The following is a 14,547-nucleotide window of genomic DNA, read 5'->3' as shown; positions in this document are numbered from 1 at the left end:
TGTCTAACATTTTCTTTCATTTTCTATATTCAATCATTATCCTTATCATCAATATTATTATTATTTCTTACTTTAATCTCACACACACACACACACATGAGGTTAATAATACACACATTAACCAAAAGCCATATATATATATTTTCCTTAGTCATCACCATTGCCATGTATATGTATGTATGTATGTAAGTATATATGTATGTATGTGTGTATGTATGTATGTATGTAAATCCCTGTGTATATATTGTCAATACATTGGGGAGGAGGAGGAGGAGGAGGAGGAGGAGAGGAGGAGAAGAGGTATGAAGGAAGGAAGGGAGGTATTTACAAGCTCCATTATTATTATTATTATTATTATTATTATTATTATTATTATTATTATTATCATTATTACTATTATCGTCATTATTATCTGTTCTGTATCTTCTTTTCCTCTCTTCCTTTCCCTCTCTTCTCCTCCTCTTCTTCCTTCCTTCCTCCTTCTATCTGCTGTTAACCCCTTCTTCCTCCTCCCTCCCTTCCCTTCTCTCACCCTCTCCTCTCTCTCCCTTTCTTCTTCTTCTTCCCGTTCCTTTCACACCTGTACAAATCTTTTCAGTAACACGTCACACTTTCCACTTTTTCTTAATCTTTCTACCTTTCGTTCCTCTTCTTATTTCTAGCCTTTCACCTTTCGTTCATATCATCATTATCATCTTTGTATCTTTCTTTACAACCACGGAAAACACCACCACTTCCTTATTGCGTTGATTGTATAAGAAATGTATAAACTTCAAATAATACACGGTCTGTATCTATCAATGAATAAGGTTACGATTCATTCTTCTTATTTTCTGACTGTACTTTTCCTTCTTTCGTCCTTAAATAAATATATATACTCGGAATTCTTGACTCTCTTTTGTCCACTCCTCTGTACTTCTGCGTCCCTAAATTACTGATTGTAAATAGACGGAAATATGTTAACAGTAACAATAATAAAACGATGACGATGATAATTGTGACGATGATGATGATGATGATGGTAATGATAATAATGGTAAGAAAATAAAAATGATAATAATATAATACCAATGATAATAAGTGGCTGTCTTTACCTTGGAAGACATGATGCAAGTATTACATATTCATAAAGAATATCATGAGTCACACACCACTGCGGAGAAAAAAGATAAAGAAGAAATCAAGGAAAATATTAGCATGAAAAAAAAAAAAATCTCTTCGTAAATAACTGACTGAACGAAAATAAGGACACATTTCGTTCATTTTCACGCACACACGAACGAACATGAACAATACGAACGTTCGCAATAAAGTAAATAAATAAATAATAGTAATAAAAATCTGTGAAATATTTACATTGTTATTTTATTTTTCCATCAGGTCCGTTTTCCGTTTGTCCTTTTTCCATATTTCTTTTCATTTATTCTCTCTCTCTCTCTCTCTCTCTCTCTCTCTCTCTCATCATTATCATCATCATCATCATTTTTATCATCCATTACTAATATACTATACGAGAGAGGCCTTTCCCAACGTCCTCCAATCTCTCTCTCTCTCTCTCTCTCTCTCTCTCTCTCTCTCTCTCTCTCTCTCTGTGTCTCTGTGTCTATCTGTTGCACTTCATATCCATCTTGTGTAAATATACGTGTGAATATATGTTTACATGGGATATACAACTACGGGAAGAGGAGGAGGAGGCGGAGGAGGAGGAGGAGAAAGAGGTGGAGGAGGAGGAGGAGGAAGAGGAGGAGGTTTGTCTAAGTTTCACCTGAGAATTTCAAATCTGTCATGTCTGTATATGTTAATTATTTTCTTCATTTATTTTACTCTCATTTCATTTATTTTCTCCTAAACATGTAACTCTCTGGGCTTAAAATACTGCCAGAAAGACACGTAATAAATGCTTACTGACTCACACACACACACACACACACACACACACACACACACACACACACACACACACACACACACACACACACACACACACACGCACATGGTTAATCAGTGTTATGTATGAGGGTAATAAGTCCGGTGTGTGTGTGTGTGTGTGTGTGTGTGTGTGTGTGTGTGTGTGTGTGTGTGTGTGTATTCCCTCAATAACACACAATACAATCATCACCAGTTTCATTATTACTTAGAACACACAAAAAAATCTTTATTATTATTATTATTATTATTATTATTATTATTAAAATCACATTCCTTTTTTAATTTCCTTATGAAAAACTAGCCAACAACAATATCATAATAAATCACAATGTTGTTTTTCTTTCGATCTAAAATAATTATATAGTTTTTCATAATACTTTTAATAACTTTCAAAAAACACGAATCATAACTTTTTTTGAGTAGGCCTATTCATAAATTTTTAACAAGTAATATAACTCAGATTTTTTTTATCAATTTACATTTTTTTTGCGTCCCGCCTTAGGATTTATGAGTTTAATTTTACCTTTAATTATTTTTTTTTGATGTAGTTCGTAAATGATTTGAATTTTTAATGATACTCTCTCTCTCTCTCTCTCTCTCTCTCTCTCTCTCTCTCTGTGTCCAACATAAACGATAGAGAAGAGGAACATTATAAATATCACACACACACACACACACACACACACACACACACACACACACACACACACACACACACACACACACACACACACACCTAATCATACCTTACCTATAATATGGATGCAATAGTTATTAATGCAGACAAAAAGAGAGACCTTAAGATTACACTATTACAATATTCATCTTTTTAATTTATTATTTTTTACATATTTACATCATCGGTTTAAGAAGAAGATAAGATTCCTTTCCTCTTACGGTTAGATTCCTTTCCTCTCTCTTTCTCTCTCTCTCTCTCTATCGCAAAGTCGTATAGAGTGAAGATTCAGAACACAGCGAGAGAACACAATATTTATTTTCCTGTTATGCGTAAGAAGGAAAAAAAATCTGTATTGCATTATAATAAAAAAGTCAGATTCGCGGTAAATGAAGAAATGGCACAGTGGTATAGCGGCTCACAGCGTCGACGTATGGAAGTTAAGAAGCTAAGGGGAGGCAGTTCGAACCCCAGGAAGGGTATAAGGTCTTCAACCCGAAGCCACAACCTTGAAAACAGCGACCTTATAATATGAACATGGGCAGAGGCGGTCAAGGCGAAGAATTCAGTCACTCAGTAATTAGCGCGTAAATTGAGTTTCGCGAAGTCTGAATCGCGTACATTGAATACAAAGTCGTTTAAAGGAGTAAAAGCCGTATAATTTGAAGTCTACATCTCCCTAGTTACGTTTCAAGAAGTCTGAATCGCATAAATTGAATACCAAGTCGCTAAATTCGAAAATATCAGGTCAGCCTCTTTCTGTGTAGCAAAAAAACGTACAGTCTGAAGTTTAAATCGCCCAAGTTGTGATTTATGAAGTCTGAATCGTGTAAATTGAACGTCAAGTCGCTAAGTTCTAAAATATCAAGTCAGTCGCTTTCAATGTAGTAAAAAAACACATAAGTTGAAGTTTAAATCGCCCAAGTTGTGATTTATGTAGTCTGAATCGTGTAAATTGAACGTCAAGTCGCTAAGTTCGAAAATATCAAGTCAGTCGCTTTCAATGTATTAAAAAAAAACGTAAGTTGAAGTTTAAATCGCCCAAGTTACGTTTCCAAGTAGTCTGAATCACGTATATCGAATTTCGGGTCGCTAAATTCGTAGTTACCAATTCGCTTACAACGAAACTCAAATCGCGTTCTTAGAAGTTAAACGGCGTAATGTAATTCGGTCTACATCGCAAAATGCTACAGCTAAATCACGTTCTTGAGAAGTGAGAGTCGCGTTGTAGGGAATCGAAATCGCTTTATAGGGAGTTGAAATCGTCTTATAAGGAGTCCAAATCGTGTAGTCTGAAAACTTCGGTCGCGTAAATTGAAATCGCTTTATATATAGGTAATTTAGATCGTCTTTATAGGAAGTTCAAATCGTGTATAGTCTGAAATCGCATTATTGGAAGTTTGGAGTATGATCGCGGTATTGTAAGTCACTGTCGGGGAAGTTCGGTGATTGTGGAAGTGAGTGAAGTTTGAATAAGCGCGTATGTAAGGCAGTTCTTGTTGTTAAGGAGAGTTTGTGTTCGTGAAGTTTTAGGTGTTCGCTGAGGTTTGCATTGGTGAAGTTTTGTGTTCGTGAAGTTTTAGGTGTTCGCTGAGGTTTGCATTGGTGAAGTTTAGTGTTCGTGAAAGATTGTATTGCTGAAGTTACTGAATTTACTTAAGTTTGTATTGGTAAAGTCAGTTGTTTATTGAAGTTTGTGTTGGTGAAGTTAAGCGTTCACTGAAGTTTGTATTAGTAGAGTTAGTTGTTTATCAAAGTGTGTATTGCTGAAGTTAGGTATTCATCGAAGTTTGTAATGGTGAAGTTACCTTATTCGCTGAAGTTTGATGTAAGGAATCGTGAAGTTTTGAAAATATGAGATGGTGAAAAATTGATGTTGGTGAAGTTACGAGAAAATGAAGTTGTTTTTGTTTTGCATGAAGTTTTGCGTTGGTGAAGTTTGCCATTTACTGAAGTTTGAAGAGAAGATGATAGAGAGGTAAATAAGGAGGAGGAGGAGGAGGAGGAGGAGGAGGAGGAGGAAGCATCTTGATTATAATAACTTTGATATTTACAGTGCCATCTTAACGTCACATAAATATCACCATCTCTCTCTCTCTCTCTCTCTCTCTCTCTCTCAACTATCTTTCTCCACCTTTTTTCAATTTATTCATTTTTCCTCTCTCTCTCTCTCTCTCTCTCTCTCTCTCTCTCTCTCTAGTATAGTTAAGTACCGCACAAAATCCAACACTACCCCGTTTTCTTTCCTTTTCCTCCCTTTCCCCTTGCAACACACTGATATACAAGCAACATCAACAACGCAACACACGGCTGACACTTTGGCTTGCGAGGGGTCCGGCAACATACATTATAACCCCTCTGTAGAAAGGATTGGTTGAGTTGCCCCTTGAAGATATGCGGAGGAAAACGTGATATGGGTATTCACTTTTTTCGTCTTTTCTTTTATTATCTTATTCTCTCTCTCTCTCTCTCTCTCTCTCTCTCTCTCTCTCTCTCTCTCTCTCTCTCTCTCTCTCTTAAATGCACGGCCCCTGCTATTTCTTGCCTTTTCAAACACACACACATACACACACACACACACACACACACACACACACACACACACACTTTTCTTCTCTTCACACACTAATTTTCTTCACCTGATTTTCTTTACCTCCTTTTCTTCATATTTTTTTCTTTCTTCGTTTCCATCCTCAAGGCGAAGAGAGGTCGGTCGGTCGGTTCCTGCATATCTTTCTTGAGGTTGAGGTCACGTCAGGTCAGGCTAGGTCAAATGAGGTGGGGTGGGCAGGGGAGGTGGGCTGGGCTATTCCAGGTATATGTCCTCAATGGGGTAGGCCGTCTCAATGTATTTTTGGTAGAAGCGTTGGAAGGCCCGGCTGTGTGGAGGGGTGTGTGGGAAAAATATAACGGTTAGTACCATATACTCTCTCTCTCTCTCTCTCTCTCTCTCTCTTAATTTCCTTCTTCTTTCATCTCCTTCATCACCATCCCATCACCACCATCACCACAACACAATCACCCCCATCATCACCACTATCACATCACCATCAACACCACTTTACTGCCTTCTCATCATCACCCTGTCATCATCACCACAACACCATCTAATCCTCACCACCGACACCAGTACCACCCCCACAACCACTACTCCTCTCATCACCACCACCACCACCACCGCCATGTCCTCACCCGACAGCCTCCGCAACGGGCCTGGTGCTCTCTGTGCTCCTGAAGATGTGGCAGGCGAACCGCTGGCTGGATGGGTGCTTGGTGATGAAGCCAAAGTAGCGGTGGTCCTTGGGGTGGAAGGCGCAGAACGAGACGTGCTTCAAGTGGTAGAAGTAGTCGTGGCAGGGCGCGTGGTTGGGCTGGAGAGAGAGAGAGAGAGAGAGGCTGAGTATGAGTATAGAGTTAGGAGAGGGATAGAAAGTAGCAGAAAGTCGGAAGATAATACAGGGGGAGAGATGCGCGAAGCGGGGAAGGAAGAATTATGGAAAGAATAAAAAGAAAGAAAAAAATGTAATGGAAGTCTTTTTAAATCAAGCTGAAGGCGGGAACTCTTATTTAACTTCATTCACTTCATCCGTAATGCGCGAAGTGGAGGCGGAGTGTGAAATGACTCTGTTCCGCCCTGATTGTTGTGGCGAAGTGGAAGGTTTTTGAGACTAAGGAGAAGTGTGACGTGAGGATGAAGTAGAGTTAGGAGAGGGACAGAAAGGAGCAGGAGAAGGTCGGAAGATAATAAAAGGGGAGAGATAAGAACAGGAAGCGGAGTGTGAAATGACTCGGTTCCGCCCTGATTGTTGTGGCGAAGTGGAAGGTTTTTGAGACTAAGGAGAAGTGTGACGTGAGGATGAAGTGAGTGAAGTTAAAGAAGAGTTCCCGCCTTCATCTTGATTTAAAAAAAACTTCCAATCGTAAAGTTTTGAGAATATGAGATGATGAAAAATTGATTTTGGTGAAGTTACACACACAAAAAAAATTAAGTTGTTTTTGTTTTGCATGAAGTTTTGCGTTGGTGAAGTTTGCCATTAACTGAAGTTTGAAGAGAAGATGATAGAGAGGTAAATAAGGAGGAGGAGGAGGAGGAAGCATTAATTTTAGAGATTTTAGAGAAGATGATAGAGAGGTAAATAAGGAGTAGGAGGAGGAGGAGGAGGAGGAGGAAGAGGAGGAGGAGGAAGCATTAATTTTAGAGATTTTAGAGAAGATGATAGAGAGGTAAATAAGGAGTAGGAGTAGGAGTAGGAGGAAGAGGAGGAGGAGGAAGCATTAATTTTAGAGATTTTAGAGAAGATGATAGAGAGGTAAATAAGGAGTGGGAGGAGGAGGAGGCGGAGGAGGAGGAGGAGGAGGAGGAGGAAGAGGAGGAGGAGGAAGCATTAATTTTTCTTTCTTTCTTTTTCCTCTTTCCATGATTTTTCCTTCCTCTTCCTAGCTCCTACTCTCTCTTTTTCTTTCTCTTCCCCTTTAATCCCTAACCTTATCTTGATTTAAAAGCCTTCCATTACATTACATTTTTTCTTTATTTTTCCTTCTTTCTATCATTCTTCCTATCCCACTTCCTCACTCTCACAATCTCCCTCTCTTCCCCTTTCCTCCCTATCCTTATTCTAATCTAGCTTTTTCCTCCTCTCGCCTTCATTCTTCCTTCCCCACTTAATTCCTCTCTCTCACTATCTCCTCCTCTTCCCCTTTCCTCCCTATCCTTATTCTAATCTAGCTTTTTCCTCCTCTCCATCATTCTTCCTTCCCCACTTCCTCACTCTCACTATCTCCTCCTCTTCCCCTTTCCTCCCTATCCTTATTCTAATCCCTCCTTTTCCTCCTCTCGCCTTCATTCTTCCTTCCCCACTTAATTCCTCACTCTCACAATCTCCTCCTCTTCCCGTTTCCTCCCTATCCTTATTCTAATTTAGCTTTTTCCTCCTCTCCATCATTCTTCCTTCCCCAGTTCCTCACTCTCACTATCTCCTCCTCTTCCTCCTCTTCCCCTTTCCTCCCTATTCTTATTCTAATCTAACCTTTTCCTTCTCTCTGTCATTCTTCCTTCCCCATTTCCTCCTCTTCCCCTTTTACCTCCCTATCCTTATTTCAATCCCACCTTTTCCTCCTTTCGCCTTCATTCTTCCTTCCCCACTTAATTCCTCTCTCTCACTATCTCCTCCTCTTCCCCTTTTACCTCCCTATCCTTATTCTAATCCCTCCTTTTCCTCCTCTCGCCTTCATTCTTCCTTCCCCTCTCCCTGACTCTCACAACCTCCCCCTCTTCCTCCTCTTCTCCTTTGCTCCCTATAATTATTCCCTTCGTCTGTTCTAACCGTCGAGACTCACCGCTGGTTTGCTCTTGTCCACCATTCTGATGCCCTGGTCGGACACTTCTAGGATGCAGGGGTGGGGGTGCTGCGCCGACTCCTCGCCGCCAGCAATCTTCCTCACAGCCTGGCATAGCACCTGGGGGGAGGAGGAGGAGGGGGAGGAGGAATGGTTAGTTAGATAAGGTTAATTAAAGTGTATGGGATTATGTTGTAGTGTGTGTTTGTTTGTGTGTGTGTGTGTGTGTGTGTGTGTGTGTGTGTGTGTGTGTGTGTGTGTGTGTGTGTGTGTTGTGTGTGTGTGTGTGTGTGTGTGTGTGTGCAATGGTGATCAAATTAGATATATTTTTTCATCATACACTCTCTCTCTCTCTCTCTCTCTCTCTCTCTCTCCTTAACCTCATTTCTCCTCCCTTCTCCAACATCTCAATCTTCTCCTTCTCTTCCCTCCTCCTCCTTCTCCTCCTCCTCCTCCTCCTCAACTCCTCAGCTCCCCCTCCTCCTCCTCCTCCTCTTCTCACCTGGTTCCCCTTGTGGCAGAGCGTCTCGATGGAGCCCAGGTAGGACAGCAGGTAACGTTCCTTTTTAACCTTGGGCACGGTCGGGTCGAAGTCGGAGTAGTCAACATCCGTCACATGCGCCGCGGGGAAGATGCCCTGCCGACCCGTCCGGAGGTTCACGCCTGTCGGAAGAAGGGATTGAATGCTTTATAAAGGGATTGGATTCTTTATGAAGGGATTAGATACTTTATGATGGTATTAAGAATGTCTGGAAAGTGTTGGAAGGTGTTAAGAAGGATTTGGAGTGTAAGGATGTTTTTCGAGTGTTATAAGAGTGGATTGGATACTTTGTTAAGGTGTTTGGAAGGATTGAAAGATGAGTGAATGGGTTGGATTGCTTTATAGGGTGTTTTTAAGAGATTAAGAGGATTTGTGAAGTTAATGAGTGTTATAAGAAGGGATTGGATGCTCTGTGGTGATATGTAGAGGGTTGGATCGTCTTATAAGGTGTTGATAAGGGATTAGGAAGGTTATTGATGGTTTGGGAGGTTTAAGAAGGGATTGGATGCTTTGTGAATAGGTTTAAAGGGTTGGATCGTCTTATATGGTGTTGATAAGGGATTAGGAAGGTTAGTGATGGTTTGGGAGGTTTAAGAAGGGATTGGATGCTTTGTGAATAGCCCCCCCCCTCTCCTCATACACACATACACACAAACATACACACTTACACCCCCCCACCCAAGTCCTCCTTTACATCCCCCTTATCTCCCCTCTCCCCTCTCCCCCCCTCCCCCCCTCACCTTCACACCACAGGTCGTCCGCCTCCCGCTGCACGTAGATGGGGTCGCCGATCTCAATGTGCACTTCGTCGTGGTGTCGCGGGATGAAGCGGTACAGTCCCCGGTGCGTCGCCTCCAGGAGCCCCAGCTGCGAGAAGGGGACCCCGCCGCTGCTGGGGGAGCCGGGGGAGAGCGAGCCTGGGGGGGAGAAGAAGGGGATGGCTAGTTATAAGGGAAGGGGAGAGGAGGAGAGGGGAGGAATAGGGGAATGGTTAATGCGGAGATGAGGGGAGTTTGAAAGGGGAGGAAAAAAGGGGAAAAGGAGGGGAGAGGGTTAGTTTTGAGGGTAGGGAAGGGGAGGGGGGCTAGGGGAAGTGAGCATGTGTGGGGAGGAATAGGGGAATGGTTAATGCGAAGGGGAGGGGAGTTTGAAAGGGGGAGGAAAAGAGGGGAAAAGGAGGGGAGAGGGTTAGTTTTGCGGGTAGGGAAGGGGAGGGGAAGGGAGGGGAAGGGAGGAAAACTAGCTTGTTTGGGGAGGAATAGGGGGGTGGTTGGTTCAAAGGGGAGGGGAGGAAGAAGGGGAATGGCTGAATTAGAGGGGAAGAAAGGGGAGTGTGAGGAGAGCTAGTCTGTGTGGGGAGGAAGAAAGGGGAAGGGTTAATTTAGAAAGGAGGGGAGGGGAGTCTGGGGAGAGCAAGCCTGTGTGGGGAGGAACAAGAGGAATAGCTACCTTCCCCACCCTCCCCATCTCTACCCTTCCTTCCCCACCTTCCCACCCTTTCCATCTTCACTTCCCCTTCTACCCCATTCCCCTCCATCCCCATGCACCCTCCCCTCCTTCCCCCCTCTCACCATCTACTCTCTTCCCATCCTCTCCATCTCTCTCCCCTTTTCCCCACCCTTCCCTTCCCCCATCCCTCATCCTCCCCATCCTAACTTCCCTCCCCACCCTCCCTTTCTCACTCTCCCCATCTCTCCTTCCTCATCCTCCCCATCTTCCTCACTTCCCTTCCCCACCGCATCCCTCATCCTCCCCATCCTTCCCTCCCTCCCCACCCACCCCATCACCTCCCTTCCTCACCCTCCCCATCTCTCCTTCCTCATCCTCCCCAGCTTCCTCACTTCCCTTCCCCACCCTACTTATCTCCCCTTCCCCACCGCATCCCTCCCCTTCCCCATCTCCCCACCTCCCCATCACCCCCTTTCTCACCCTCCCCATCTCTCCTTCCTCATCCTCCCCAGCTACCTCACTGCCCTTCCCCACCCTACTTATCTCCCCTTCCCCACCGCATCCCTCGCCCTTCCCCCTCCTCCCCACGCTTCCCACCACCCCGGGGACACGTACCGTTGACAGTGGCCAGCGGGGACATAGATTTTGGGCCATCAGGGGAGTGCTGGGTCGAGTGCCCGGAGTCGATGTCCGTGGCGGGGAGGCGGAGCTCGGAGTCTGGGGAGGTGCTGTCATCTGCGGGGAGAAGGGGAGATGAGGGGGTGGGGAGGAAAGGGAAAGGGGAGAGGAGAAAGAGGAGAGAGAGGGGGTGTATAAGAGAGGATTTAGGAAGAAGCGGGGAGAATGAAGGGGAGGTGAGGGGGTGGGTAGGAAAGGGGAAGGAGAGAGGAAAAAGGGGAGAGAAAGGGGGTGTATAGGAGAGGATTTAGGAAGAAGCGGGGAGGAAGAAGGGGAGGTGAGGGAGAGAGGAGAGGAGGAAAAGACGAGGAGGTGAGAGGAAAAGATGAGTGGGAGACAGGAAGAAGAGGGGAGGAGAGAGAAGGAAATGGGGAGGAGAGGGAAAGGGGAGGGGAAGAAGTGGAGAGAAGAGAAGAGAAGAGAATAAAGGAAGAGGAAGGGAAGGAAGGGAGGGATGAAGAAAGGAAGAAACACAAAGAAAAATCAGAGAGGGAAAAGAACGAAAAGGAAGAGAAGGAAAGGAACAGAAAGAGAAGGAAAGGAAAGGGAGGAAAGGAGGGAAAAGAAGGAAAAAAAAGGAAAGGAAATGATGAGGAAGGGAAAGAAAGAGAAGGGAAGGGAGTGGAAATAGGAAACAGGAATGGAACAGGAAGAAGAGGAAGATAAAGAAAGGAAGAAGAAGGGAAGGGAAGGAAAGGAGGGAAAGGAAGGAAAAAGGAAAGGAAAGGAAAGGAAAGAAAGAGAAGGGAAGGGAGTGGAAACAGGAATGGAACAGGAAGAAGAGAAAGATAAAGAAAGGAAGGGAAGGGAAGGGAAGGAAGGAGAGAGAGAGAGAGAGAGAGAGAGAGAGAGAGAGAGAGAGAGAGAGAGAGAGAGAGAGAGAGAGAGAGAGAGAGAGAGAATAATCTCTCTCTCTCTCTCTCTCTCTCTCTCTCTCTCTCTCTCTCTCTCTCTCTCTCTCTCTCTCTCTCTCTCTCTCTCTCTCTCTCTCTCTCTCTCTCTCTCTCTCTCTCTCTCTCTCTCTCTCTCTCTCTCTCTCTCTCTCTCTCTCTCTCTCTCTCTCAATCCCTTATCTCCCCAACCCCAACGAGTCTTTAATAATAAATCGGAAAAAGTAATATTAAAACTGTATAATTCGTTGGTTCGACCCCGTCTAGAGTACTGTGTACAGTTTTGGTCTCCCTACTACAGAAAAGACATAGAAAAGTTGGAACGGGTTCAACGAAGAGTAAAAAAGATGATTCCTAGGTTCAGAAATTTGTCATATGAACAAAGGCTTAAAGAAGTAAATTTATTCAGCCTATCAAAACGAAGAATGCGAGGCGATCTAACAGAAGTGTTTAAAATGTTTAAAGGATTCAGTGATATTAATGCGGAAGATTACTTTACAATTGATCGATCAAATAGAACAAGAAGAAATCACAATTTGAAGATAAGTGGTAAAAGATTCTCGTCGCACGAAGCTAAACACTTCTTCAATCGAGTTGTTAATGTTTGGAACTCTCTACCTGTGATGTCGTTGATAGTACAACAGTTACGGCCTTCAAGAATAGATTAGACAAGTATTTTGAATCCAACCAGCAACTAAGATATTACTCATTGTCGTAATAACGTTAAGTTCTTTCGAATACTGGTGTCCTTTTCCGTTTATATCGCCCGGTTAGTGGTAGCAGCAATGGTAGTTCTTTCCTCCTACATAAATTCCATGCAGTTTTTCCATGTTGCATGGTTCTTTTTCCTTTCCTGCCAGCTTTGGCTGGAGGGATTGGGGGGTGGGGTGGGGAGGAGCCTTCGCCTTTGCTGTCCTTCATCTTCCACCTTGGATTAGATAGTTAGTGTAGCTTGTCACAAACAGCCTCGTCAGGACCAGCAGGTCTGCTGTTGTTTGTTCTTCCTTTGTGTTTCTTTGTGTTCCCTCTTTTCCTTCCGAACTCTCCCCTCCCTCCCCTACCTTCCCCTTCCCCCTCACCTCTCACAAAGGCGTGGCACTTCAAAACGAGGATGGGGTTGGCGGCGGCGGCGGTGGCGCTGGCGGAGGAGGTGACGTCTGGGGTGCTGCTACGGGACGCCACGCCGGACTCCGCCTCCTGCAGCTCCTCCGCCAGGTTGGGGGTGCGGAGGGCGAGGATGGTGGCCGTGCTGAAGGCTGCGGGGGAAGGGAGGAATATTAAGAGGGAGTGGGAGGGACGGAGAGGGATGGAGAGGAGGAAATATGGAGGGAGGGAGTAGAGAGGGAAAGGGAGATGATAATATGGAAAGGAGGAGGGAGTAAGGGAGTGAGCAAAGAAGAAAAGGTTATAAAAAAGTTCGGACGGCTAGTAGGAAAGGTCAAACATTTGTGGCAGGGAGGAATGTTAAAGGGAGGAGGAAGGAAGGGAGGAATAAAGGAAGGGTGTTTAAAGAAGGAGGAAGTGTTAACTGGATATGGGAATGAATGAAGGAAGGAAGGAAGGTTAAGATGACGCAGAAGGGAGGGAAGAGAAGGAAGGAAGGAAGAAAGGGAAGGAAGGGAGGGAAGAGAAGGAAGGAAGGAAGAAAGGGAAGGAAGGGAGGGAAGAGAAGGAAGGAAGGAAGGAAGGGAAGGAAGGGAAGGAAGAGAAGGAAGGAAGGAAGGAAGGGAAGAAAGGGAAGGAAGAGAAGGAAGGAAGAAAGTAAAGAATGAAGGCAGGAAGGAAGGAAGGAAGGAAGGAAGGAAGGAAGGAAGGAAGGAAGGAAGGAAGGAAGGAAGTAAGGAAGGAAGAGAATGAAGGAAGGAAGGTTAAGAGGGTGCAGAAGGGAGGGAAGAGAAGGAAGGAAGGAAGGGAGGAAGAAAGGTGCGAAGGAGGTGGAAGGAAAGAGAGGGAAAGAAGGGAGAAGAAGAGGGTATAGGGAGGGAAAGGGAGAAAGGTTAAGAGGTTGGGGAGGGGAAAATAATGTGTTAAATATACGTATGGAAGGAAGGAAAGGGGGAAGATTTAGCAAGGAGAACATTACATCCCTCCCTTCCTCCCCGCATAACCAGCCACGCCCACCCTAACCCCTTCCTCCCCTTCCCCCTTTCCCCATTGTGACGAGATGTGGATTGGCGGGGGAGGAAATGTGTGTGTGTGTGTGTGCGTGTGTGTTTGTCAACTATTTCCAAAGGCCAAAAGGGAGGTCAATCGGGTCCTAATGAGTGTCGATTTAGGTTCACGGTACAGAGGAAGGGTCAAACTACCACCAGGGTCATGAAACTATCCCTGGAAATGCCCTAAACTCCCGCGAAAGTCTTGTCAAAGATGTGTACTTCGCGAAAGTTTTGAGAACATGGGCAGGGAGGAAGAGAGGCAGGGAGGCATGGCAGGATTGAGGGTGCAATGGAAATTTACTCTTAATGTCTCTTATCATAAGGACATGAATGAGTGTCTGAGGGAGCGGGGACTCGGGGCGCACCTGTCTGCTTGAGTTGCCTCGTAGGACTCGCTGTCTGCCCTTGCCACGACCCATATCTCGCCCTATGTGCCCCCTCCTCACCCTCCTCCCCTGTAGAAAACTTCCTTACACACGCAGGAAGGCTCGGGGCTAGGCAATAACGCCTCGGAAGCAGCGATACATGGCTGGGAAGTGATGTCTGAGGGTGTCTGAAACGTAGCGAGGGTGGCGGTGGCGGCGGGGCAGTGTGTGTGTGGGCCTAGGGAAGAAAGGCGAAGGTATAATACGCTGCATATTGGCTCTTATTGTCCTCTGCTAGAAGGCAGTGAATGAGTGACTGAGAGGGGGAGGAGTCAGGCCGGGTACAAAATGGCGGCGGGGCAGTGTGTGTGACACGAGGGAAGAAAGGCGAAACACACGAGGTATATTGGCTCTTACTGTCTCCCGTCATAAGGCCTTGAGTGAGAGGGTGGGTGAGTGAGGCGTCAGCCGCATGGGTGGCCTCCTGAGATGCCTGGTCGGGGCTCGCTGTCCGCCCTCGCCCCGA

At 44.9% G+C, this 14,547-nt stretch overlaps 1 protein-coding gene and 1 long non-coding RNA gene across 3 annotated transcripts in view; one reads left to right on the top strand and one right to left on the bottom strand.

Moving 5' to 3' along the window:
- Positions 1–123: 123 nt before the first annotated feature.
- On the top strand, positions 124–5,095 carry LOC127000859 (uncharacterized). The gene is made up of 2 exons (XR_007754560.1): positions 124–4,150; positions 4,201–5,095. It is a non-coding gene; the product is annotated as an uncharacterized LOC127000859 (long non-coding RNA).
- LOC127000856 (JNK-interacting protein 1-like) overlaps positions 1,718–14,547 on the bottom strand; it is a 41,113-nt gene continuing 28,283 nt past the window's right edge. Inside the window, exons 4-10 of one of the 2 annotated variants that reach the window (XM_050864952.1) lie at positions 12,580–12,756; positions 10,548–10,667; positions 9,224–9,400; positions 8,445–8,605; positions 7,943–8,062; positions 5,798–5,976; positions 1,718–5,484 (exon numbers count right to left, since the gene is read on the bottom strand). In XM_050864952.1, the coding sequence (XP_050720909.1) occupies positions 5,412–5,484; positions 5,798–5,976; positions 7,943–8,062; positions 8,445–8,605; positions 9,224–9,400; positions 10,548–10,667; positions 12,580–12,756 (1,007 nt within the window). In that variant the 3' untranslated portion in view covers positions 1,718–5,411. The remainder of the gene's footprint in view (positions 5,485–5,797; positions 5,977–7,942; positions 8,063–8,444; positions 8,606–9,223; positions 9,401–10,547; positions 10,668–12,579; positions 12,757–14,547) is intronic. The other variant, XM_050864953.1, reaches the window with a different exon arrangement.

The sequence above is a fragment of the Eriocheir sinensis genome, chromosome 19 (assembly GCF_024679095.1).
Source record: "Eriocheir sinensis breed Jianghai 21 chromosome 19, ASM2467909v1, whole genome shotgun sequence".
Taxonomy (NCBI): Eukaryota; Metazoa; Arthropoda; class Malacostraca; order Decapoda; family Varunidae; genus Eriocheir; species Eriocheir sinensis.
The sequence above is the reverse complement of the archived record's forward strand: the minus strand, read 5'-3'. Positions and strand labels throughout refer to the sequence as shown.